The sequence below is a fragment of the Oratosquilla oratoria genome, chromosome 1 (genome assembly GCF_046742065.1).
Source record: "Oratosquilla oratoria isolate Oo_2021 chromosome 1, ASM4674206v1, whole genome shotgun sequence".
Taxonomy (NCBI): domain Eukaryota; kingdom Metazoa; phylum Arthropoda; class Malacostraca; order Stomatopoda; family Squillidae; genus Oratosquilla; species Oratosquilla oratoria.
This window is the reverse complement of record NC_134777.1, coordinates 32,277,669-32,287,627: the sequence shown is the minus strand read 5'-3', so window position 1 is coordinate 32,287,627 and position 9,959 is coordinate 32,277,669. Positions and strand designations below refer to the sequence as shown.

The 9,959-nt window shown below is 35.2% G+C and overlaps 1 protein-coding gene across 2 annotated transcripts; it reads left to right on the top strand.

Annotated features, from left to right (window-relative positions):
* Positions 1-4,770: 4,770 nt before the first annotated feature.
* Pex2 (peroxisomal biogenesis factor 2) lies at positions 4,771-7,815 on the top strand. Of its 2 annotated transcripts, XM_076197519.1 has the most exons (4): positions 4,771-5,282; positions 5,907-5,972; positions 6,119-6,307; positions 7,641-7,815. In XM_076197519.1, exons 1-3 carry the CDS (start codon positions 4,899-4,901, stop codon positions 6,155-6,157), a joined length of 489 nt encoding a protein of 162 aa, XP_076053634.1. In that variant the 5' UTR covers positions 4,771-4,898; the 3' UTR covers positions 6,158-6,307; positions 7,641-7,815. The 2 variants fall into 2 exon arrangements, with proteins under 2 accessions (XP_076053634.1, XP_076053629.1); XM_076197514.1 differs by lacking the exon at positions 7,641-7,815 and having other exon boundaries at positions 4,771-5,972; positions 6,119-6,306.
* The last annotated feature ends 2,144 nt before the right edge of the window (positions 7,816-9,959 follow it).

The window sequence follows — 9,959 nt, the reverse complement described above, 5'->3', positions numbered from 1 at the left end:
TGATGATTTTCTAACAAATTTTGGCTATAGTGCTTGTTAGCGAGACCGGTCTATAGTTAGTTGATTCTTCTTTGTTTCCTCCTTTATATATTAGTACAATGTTAGCATTTTCCAGTCTTTTGGTATTTTTCCTTCTTGTGAAGAACTTATTATGTTATGTATTTTGTCCATTAGTTCTTCTTTGCATTCTTTTAGAATCCAATTTGCAATTCTGTCCGGGCCATGCGATTTCCTGACGTCAAGGTTTGATAAATATTCCATTATTTCTTTTTGTGTTATTATTATCTCGCTCATGGGGGGAGATCGCACTTCATTTCCTTCGTCCCAATATTGTGGCTTCTCTCTAATGAAAACAGACTTGAAGTGATTATTCATGACTTCGGCCATTTCTAGATTATCTGTGTATTCTATATTTCCTTGGCGTAGATTCACCATTCCATGTTTATCTTTAAGTTTACCATTCACATATCTATAGAATAGTTTGGGTTGCTTTTTGCATTTTTCTATAATGTCTTTTTCATAGTTCCTTGTTTTCCTCTCTTCACACTTTTACATACTCATTTCTATAGTTTATATATATTTGCCATTTTCCAGGTTTTATATCTTTTCTCCATCTTTTCCAAGCTCTGTCTCTTCTACCTTTTGCCTCACTGCATCTTCTGTTGAACCAGCATTTAATGTACACTCTCTCTAGCTTCTGTCTTGGTACGTGCCTATTTACTCCTTCATTATAATTATCCAAAAAGATATCCCATTTCTCTTCCACTTTTGTCTCTTCCATGTAAAAAATTTCCCAGTTTGCATTCTGAAGGAATTTCTTTAATTTTGCAAAGTCCGTTTTGTTTACATCAATCTTCCTTTCCTATGCTTTTCATTTCTCTCGGTGTATATTTCTTCCTTTAGTTCAGTCTCAATAAGTAAATGGTCACTCTTTCCAAGTGGTGTCTTGTATCCCATTTTATCCAGAATTTCAGATTCCATTGTAAATATTAAATCTAGTCTCGACGGCTCCTCATTATTTCTGTATCTGATGTTTTCACTGACCCACTGTGTCATTGTATATTCCATGGTCATGTCCAGTGATACATTACCCCACAAGTCTTCTCCGCCTTTTACTGTCATCTCCTCCCAAGAAATTTCTCTGCAGTTTAAGTCCCCGATAATTACCAGGTGTGTGTGTGTGTATTTACCTAGCTGTATTTACCTAGTTGTATTTTACTGGAAGGGGAGCTATGCTCGTGGGGTTCCGTCTTCATATCTCATTTTATCTAAACTATTTTTAAATTCATGTATTGTTTTTGCACACACCACTTTCTCATCTAACTTGTTCCAACTGTCAATTACTCTGTGAGGAAAGCTGTTCCTTTTCAGGTCTCTTCTATAGCTGTCTTTTTTTTTCCATGTCCTCTTGTATTTCTGTCATCCCATTTTATCAGATTTTCTCTATCAGTAATTTCTATGCCTTTCATGATTCTGTAAATAGCTATCAAATCTCCTCTCTCTCTTCTTTGCTCTAGTGTCTGTAGTTCAAGTTTTGCTAGTCTCTCTTCATATGATAGTTTTGAGAGTGTTGGTGCCAATTTTGTAATTGCTCTTTGTATTCTTTCAAGTTTTTTTTATACTTTTTTTTTGCACTTGGTGACCATATCGTTGCTGCATATTCCAATCTTGGTCTTATCAGGGTGATTAGAATGTTCTTCACCATTTCTTCATCCAGGTATGTAAATGCAACTTTGATTGTTCTTATTAAATTATAGGTTTCTCCAAAAATCTTATTTATATGTTTCTCAGGTGACATATTATTCATAACAATGACTCCCAGGTCCTTCTCATTTTCTACTTTTTTTTTTATTCCTTCTCCCAATTTATATGCTCCTGTTATTCTGTTTTTGCTTTTTCCAAATTCCACTATACTACACTTTTTTGTATTGAACTCCATCTCCCACTTCCTACTCCATTCCTGCACTTTATTTAGATCACTCTGTAGTGACTCACAATCTTCTTCCGTGTTCACTCTTTTCAGTAGTTTTGCATCATCTGCAAAGAAGCTCATATAGCTTTCAATTCCTTCATCCATATCATTAATATATATAGCAAACATTATTGGGGCCAGAATTGTTCATTGCGGAACACCGCTTATTACTTCATCCCATTTTGAGTGTTGGTCTCTTATCACTACTCTCATTTTCCTTTCTTGCAAAAAGTCTTCCATCCAATTAAGCAGTTTGCCCTGTATTCCTCCTTCAGTTTCTAATTTCTTAAGCAACTTCTTATGTGGTACTTTGTCAAAAGCTTTTTTTAGGTCTAGAAATACACAATCAGCCCATCCATCTCTTTCTTGTATTATATCTATTAGCCTTGAATAGAAACATATTAAATTGGTGACGCATGATCGTCCTTGTCTGAATCCAAATTGCCTTGGATTTAACACGTTTTTTTTTTTCTTCTAAATATTTTACCCATCTGCTTTTGACAATTCTTTCACAAATTTTTGCTATTGTACTTGTTAGAGAGACTGGTCTATAGTTGGCAGGGTCTTCTTTATTTCCTCCTTTATATATAGGTACTATATTTGCTTTTTCCAATCTTCTGGAACTTTTCCTTCTTTCAAGGAACTGTTTATTAAGCTATGCATTTTGTCTGCCAGTTCATTCCTGCATTCTTTCAGAATCTAGTTTGCTATTTCATCTGGTCCATGCGATTATCTGACATCAAGATTACTCAAGTGTGTCAATATTTCATTCTTTGTTACTTCTATTTCATTCATGGGAGGGACTTTCTCTTTCCATTCGATCTCTTCAGGTTGTATGTTCTCCCTTGTAAACACTGATTTAAAATGTTTGTTCATAATTTCCGCCATTTCAATTTCCTCTGTGTATTCAACTCCTTGTCTTAATTTCTCCAAGTCTTGTTTGTTTTTCAATTTGTTGTTTACAAATCTGTAAAATAGTTTTGGTTGCTCTTTACACTTTTCTATGACATCTTTTTCATATTTTCTCTTTTCCTCTCTGCACGTTTGTACATATTCATTTCTATAACAGGTATATATTTTCCATTTTTCAGGCCTTCTGTCTTTTTTCCATCTGGTCCAGGCTTTGTCTCTTTTGTCTTTTAACTCCCTACAACTTTTATTGTACCAGCATTTTACATATTCTTTTTCTTGTTTTTGTCTTGGGACATACTTTTCCACTCCTTTTTTGTAAATTTTTGTCAAAATATTCCATTTCTCTTCCACTGTTGTTTCTTCTTTGTATATTTCTTCCCAGTTTTCTTGTTGAAAGAATTCTCTTATTTTATCAAAGTTTGTTTTTTCATACATTCTTCCTTTTCTATACTGTTCATTTCTTTTCGTGTATTTTTCTTCATTTAGTTCCAGTTCAATCAATATGTGGTCACTTTTACTTATTGGTGTTTTATATTCAATCTTTTCCACTAGTCTAGGTTCAGATGTGATTATTAGGTCTAGTCTCGATGGTTCTTCCTCATTTCTATACCTAGTGTTCTCCTGTATCCACTATGTCATTGTATGGTCAGTAATCATCTCAAGTAGAGCGTTTCCCCATGAGCCGTCTCCACCCTTTACTGTCATCTCTTCCCAGCAGATTTCTTTGCAATTAAAGTCGCCCATCATAACTATTCTTCCTCCATCTTCCATTATCTTATTTAATGTTATATTTGTGTCCTCTGACATACTTTTATGTTCACTCTCCTCCCACGAGGCTGTTTTCGGAGGCACATAATTGATCACAAACTTGCTGCTCTTTTTATCTCTGTCTTCCACTTCGATCATAATCATCTCTACTGTATTCTTTCCATATGTGACACACCTCACGTTTATATCCTTCTTAGTCAGGAACATAACTCCACCTCCTTGCTTTGTCTCTCTGTTTCTAATCCAATAATTATATGCATCATGTCCTACACTGTTGGGTGGTAGTGGACCTTTTAATCTTGTTTCTACAATTCCCATTATGTCTGGTTCTTTTTCCTTCAAATAATCATTCAGCTCATTCAATCCTGTTATTAATCCATCTATATTTGTGTAAGACACTCTTAGTTTTCTGCCACATCCATTGTGTTCTCTGTTTCCCTTTTGTTTTTCTCTTGTATGTCGAATTTCCTTACTTTCATATTCACTACTCTCCAATAGAATCTCTCTTTTTCTGACTCTGTTCTGCTCTCGTTTTTTACCTTAGCTTCAAGTCTTTTCTGTTTTTCTTCCTCTCTTTCCTCTTTATTCATTTCCTTTTTTATCCATACCTTTTTATATTGTTCACTTGTTGCTAGTTTCCCTGTTTTTGATAAGATATTCTCTGCCGTCGTTTGTGACCTGAATTTAATCTTAATTGGTCTGGTCTTATCTGTACTATACTTTCCGAGTCTGAACTTCTCTTCGATTTGTTTCATTATTTCTGGTTCATCTTCCTGATGAGTGGTGCTCCATCTATGAATGTGAGTTGGAAACATGCTTTTATGGATGAAAGGGAATGTCGGTGAACCTTTGCTCATGCGCATTAATCTAAATTTTCCTATATTACCTACTGAGCATAGACGTGGTTTAGAATGTGCTGGTTAAAAAACGCATTTATTACAAAACCTCGCAAAATATTTTTATGTAATCTATAATTAAAATACATACACAATTCCACGTATCATTAATTTTACGTTGTATTGTAATTTTCGTTAGAACTCTTAGAATAAATTAGGTAATTTAGTCATAGAAATATATACTTTTGGCATGATTGATCATGAAAACAAATCGACAATGCAAACGTCTAACCACCGCGCCTCCGTGCATCAAGTAAACAAATAAGCAGACGAATGTGTTGCTTTATCTTCTTGTGGCACGTAAATGTGAGACAGTTGTCGAGCATTAGAGTGAAAAGGAGCTTGTAATTATGGGAGAACATATAAAAGATAAAGAATATGTGCCAAGAATAACGCTTCTTGACGCACAATATCTGGACTCTGAAATTTATTCTCTGGTCAAAGGTCAACTACGTAATGCCACTAAGTACCTGGGTCAGAGCACTGCAGTCCGCTACGAACATGAATTTGATGCAGTTTTACGTTACATCATACTTAACAATACTCTTCAAAGGACCAGAAGCACTATCGGTCAACATTTGTTAAAAACAAAATACCAAGATACTGTGTCTATCGGAAAGATGCAGTTCTTTGTTCTCGCATCTGTGATGGGCCATTGGTTGAAGGAGCGTGCACATCTCTTTATGAAGTTAATCGTGAGAAATCCAAGTAAACAGCATATCATAGCAAAACTGGTGAATGTCACTGAAGCAGGACTTCGTTTTTTGAATGTGCTGAACTCTTTTGTGTTTTTATGGGAAGGGATTTATCCATCTCCTCTAGAGAGGTTGTTCAAGATGAGACCTGTAGCTGCTAACCCAGATGTCAGAAGGAAAATTAGTTACGTTTACTTCACAAGGGAACTATTATGGCATGGATTTGCTGATCTGCTAACATTCATCCTTCCTCTCATTAATGTGGAACGGTTCCATGCAGCAATTAAGAAGTGCCTTCCAGGGAGTTCTGAGAGTAGTGAGGAAGAAACAGAATTAGATGTGCTTCACTTTTCCACCTGTTCATTCTGTAATCAGCCTCCAGTTTTACCGCATAGCTATGGTTGCCGCCATATAGCATGTTATTACTGCATACGTTCCAATTTTGCTCTTGCTCCAGCTCTCACTTGTCCACTTTGTACTTTGACAGTGGAAAATATATCTCAGATTAACCCAACAAGATTAAGTGCTCACACAGACTAAGAATGATTAATGTATGATATTTGTAGTATAGTAGGAAAATAATAATGTCAAAGAATTTGTCATCGTATTGAAATAAATCATAATTGTCACAGTTATTTTTATTAGAAACATGCTTTTTCACAGGATTTCCCAAATTTAAAGAAAAAACAACTAAGCAGATTTTTCCAATATACTAAGTTCTTATTAAAGGTATATTGATATGCATTCTTGAAATACTGTAGTTTTATTACATAAAGAGATAAAGTATTATTTGGAATACTAATCAATAGTATATTGTACCTTATCAACTTTAGATTTCAGAATAATTTACTCTTAATTCCATTTATATCACACAGTATCAAGAACTGAACATTACAGTGTGTGAGAAGTGGTAACAATGAAGGATGATGCATTATTCAATATTCAATTGGTCAAAGTGATTGAGCAGCATCCAGTTCTTTATGACCCAACACTTAGTGGCTACACAAGCAGAGAAGAACAAGAAAAAGCTTGGGAAGCAGTGGGAGAAACCGTCAATGAAACAGGTATAGCATATAGATTCATAACATTGTATCAAGAAAGGAGGGAAAGATTAGTAATTAGTGCATGACATGTATGGTGAATAATTTTTGTGTTTTGTAAAAGGAATATTACAGCTGAAATCTTCCAGATATTACTGATAAGATTTTAACTTAATTCTTATGCCACTGAAGGAAGCCTATGGAGATAAATGCAAGTACAGTAGTATGGTTGTATGCAGAATAAAAGGAATAGTTCTGCCTAGTACTACTGTTAATCAAGATAGGCATGGCCTCCTTTGTTACTCAAGTGGGTGGCATGCCAACAACCTAAATAAAATAAAAGGTGTCATCTAGCATAGAAGGGGTTAGATGCAATTTCATAATTTTTGTATATAGAAAACAGTAGGAAATAGTCTTGCAGAACACGGGTATAATTATTTTATAGTAAGAAAAATATTAATATCTAAGTGAAAGGGACCAATGGTGGGAGCCTACACATAGTGATCCTGTGGGATGGACATTAGACATTGAAGAGAATCATCTTGACATTTGTCTTCAGAAAGCATCAGTACCCTCATCTGGGTATTATTCAGTATGAAGACACAACTAACAAACCCACATCATGGGTTTTGAAAATGAGAACCTCTGTTGCCCATCTTGCAACATCACCACCAGCAGGTATCCAGCATTGATCCCTTTACCAATGATAAACTTAAAGAAGAATTTGTTAGTAATAGTATTTCCAAAGTTCCTTTCTGCTTCCTCAGATTTGTTTATGATAATTTCTAGTTATTTTGTATTATCCCATAACTAAATTTAAGCAGGATTAAGCCACTGTGGTGAGGTACAGAGGCTGCACATCCCTCAGGGGCCCTCAGCTTCAATGGAGATCCATCTCAGCTGCATCAGTAATGGACAGAATGACTTCAAACATTCAAAGATTTAATAGTTCCTCTCATCCTGTGATTATCTCAAGCCTTGTCTATGGCTTCTAGCCCTGTTAGTATGATTCATCATGGTCTTGGATCACATGTTGGACTCAAGATAAACAGCTATTACCTTCCCATATGCGAGCTTCATTGCTTATATGGCCTGATCTATGAGTAATGCTGTCAATTGTATATTTGTATCAATAGAATCTACCACAGTTTAGTGGACTGCTCAACCAAAGTGAGTGAAAAATAATGAAGAAACTGCCATTGCTAAATCAGGAGTCCACTATAATGAATTTCATATATCAAGCATTTATCAAATTAGAAATCTAAAATTTAGATTTTCAGAAATTATGGTATGTATGGATTTTTGTTTTATATTTGTGTGTGCATATCTCTAATGTGGGTTGACATGTATTTCCCAGCACTATCTTGTAAAGAAAAATGGAAGAATCTAAGAGCAGGTCTCAGTCGTCACATTCGACAAAAATTACCAAATGGTTCCACAGTCAAGAAACCCTACTACCTTGCAGAACACATGAAGTTCCTCATTCCATATACAAGAAGTCGACCGTAAGTTGCATTATTAATTATAGCTTTATATTTGGTATAACTATGGACATTGATTTTAGTTACTTAATTTATTATCAGATTATACTGATTTGTAGCATGTTTAAAGATATTTTAGTTATTCATTATCCCTGGATAATGCTATAAAAAAATAGTAACCATCATCCAGAAGGCAAATAAAACAGATTCCCAGAGGCTACAGAAAAATGTCAGCCTTAACTTTACACAGGAGATAGCCTCATTAAAAAAAAAAGGAACATCTGCAAAAAGAAACATCTAACATAACAAGAGAAAAATATTTAAAGCAATTATATGCAAATATCATTAATCTAATATAAACAAAGAAACTTGGAAAAAGTGACCATCAAATTAGACAGAAAAACTGATGATGACAAAATGTGGAATGCTGTGAAAAACATCAAAAACTCAAAATTAAATCCCTCCCCCTGCCCATGAGGTACAAGGTGTTGCTTGAGTTGAAATACCATCACCAAGAATGCAATGCAGTATCATTGACAAGCATTTCAGCAATACAAGTTTCAAGCCCACAACACCAGAAAATAGGAAAATAACTAAAGATATATGAAAGATTAGTTCCTGAAGCTACCCTCAACTTCACCAGAAAAACTATAAAAGGATCCATAAAGAAACTGAAAATCTCCAAAGCTGAAGTCCTTAACAAGCCAGAGAAGATCTAAAACATCCAACTCAAAAACATAGGCCAAACAGCCATAAGAACTTTAACTGACCTTTTCAACTACTCTTGATTACACAACATAATCCCAAACCTATGGAAAAAAAGCTCACATAATCCCAATCTTGAAACCCAATAAACCTCCTGAAAATCTTGCAGTATGTAGAGCAATCTTACTACTATCCACAATATCTAAACTAATGGAAAGGCCAATAACAGCAAGAATCAGATGAGAAATACCTCCCCCAACCAATATGGTTTCAAGGAAGGCCACCCTGCTAGCACTCTGCTCACAAAAATAACACAAGTGCTGGAAGGATTCAATAAAAAAAAATAAATAAATAAAAAAACAGAACAGTTATGGTAACCATAGATATACAAAAGGCTTTTGACAGTGTCTCCAGACTATCAAAAAGGATCATACAGACAGACATACATAAAAGTGATTAACCGACTTTATAGCAGGAAGACAGTAACCCAAAACAACCAAATATCAAGAACAAAAAGGTTATATAATGAAGTCCCTCAGGATGCAATACTTTCACCATTATTATTCAGTATCTTCATGAGTAATCTCCCAATTCCAGAACCAGAACTAAACACCAGTATTTTTACATATGCAGATGACCTGACAATAGTGAATCAGTACAGTAAGTAAAAAATTGTAGCAAAGAACATCCAAGCCTACTTGAACTAACAAGAATGATGGTTAAAAAATAACAATGTCTTTACCTCAAAAATCAAGTGACAACTAGACAACCATGAACCATACTATAGTGAAATTGAGTTGCCAAGTCTTTCCATTAGAAAAGTATCCTAAAATTCTAAGCCTCTCATTTGATATTTGCATGACTCAGTCAAAATATCAAAGACCTGGCAGCAGAAATCAACAAGAAAACAAACTACTTAAATTCATTGCAAGTACTGACTTTGGACAAAAGAAACTAATAACCAACTACAAGCAATTCATAAGAACCATCGTTGACTACACCTCCACATTATGGTTTCCAACAATCAGCAAGATGGGACTGCTTGGCCAGACATTATAGAGAATTTGTAGCCAATCTATGAATGCCTGCTTCTTCTCTTCTACACCCTTCTTTGCTTCCTCGTCCCACCACTCACTACCCTTCCTTCTAATATCGTAATGACCATTCCCCTATTCAATAGCTCATCAAGACATGTGAGAACTAATCCCACCAATAGTGGGATTATGTCCATCCCTCTCATCTTGCCTACTGCCTCTCCCCCTTCCCTTCTCTCACCCCCTCCCCCTCCTCTGAGACGATTGGCCCGGGTCAGGTCAACACTAATGTAAGCCTTTCCATGTATATGGAAAGACATCGCCTTGTTCATTCCATGAAAATGTAGATGTTCTGTGCCTGTTTAATTGTGTTGTGTGGAATTATTTTGAGAATGACTCCTTGAAGTCGAAACATCAAATTGTGCTATTAAAATGGATAACTTAGGACAATTGGTT

Coding starts and splice junctions, on each gene's coding strand:
- Pex2 (XM_076197514.1), top strand. CDS start 4,899: ATGGGAGAACATATAAAAGATAAAGAATATGTGCCAAGAATAACGCTT.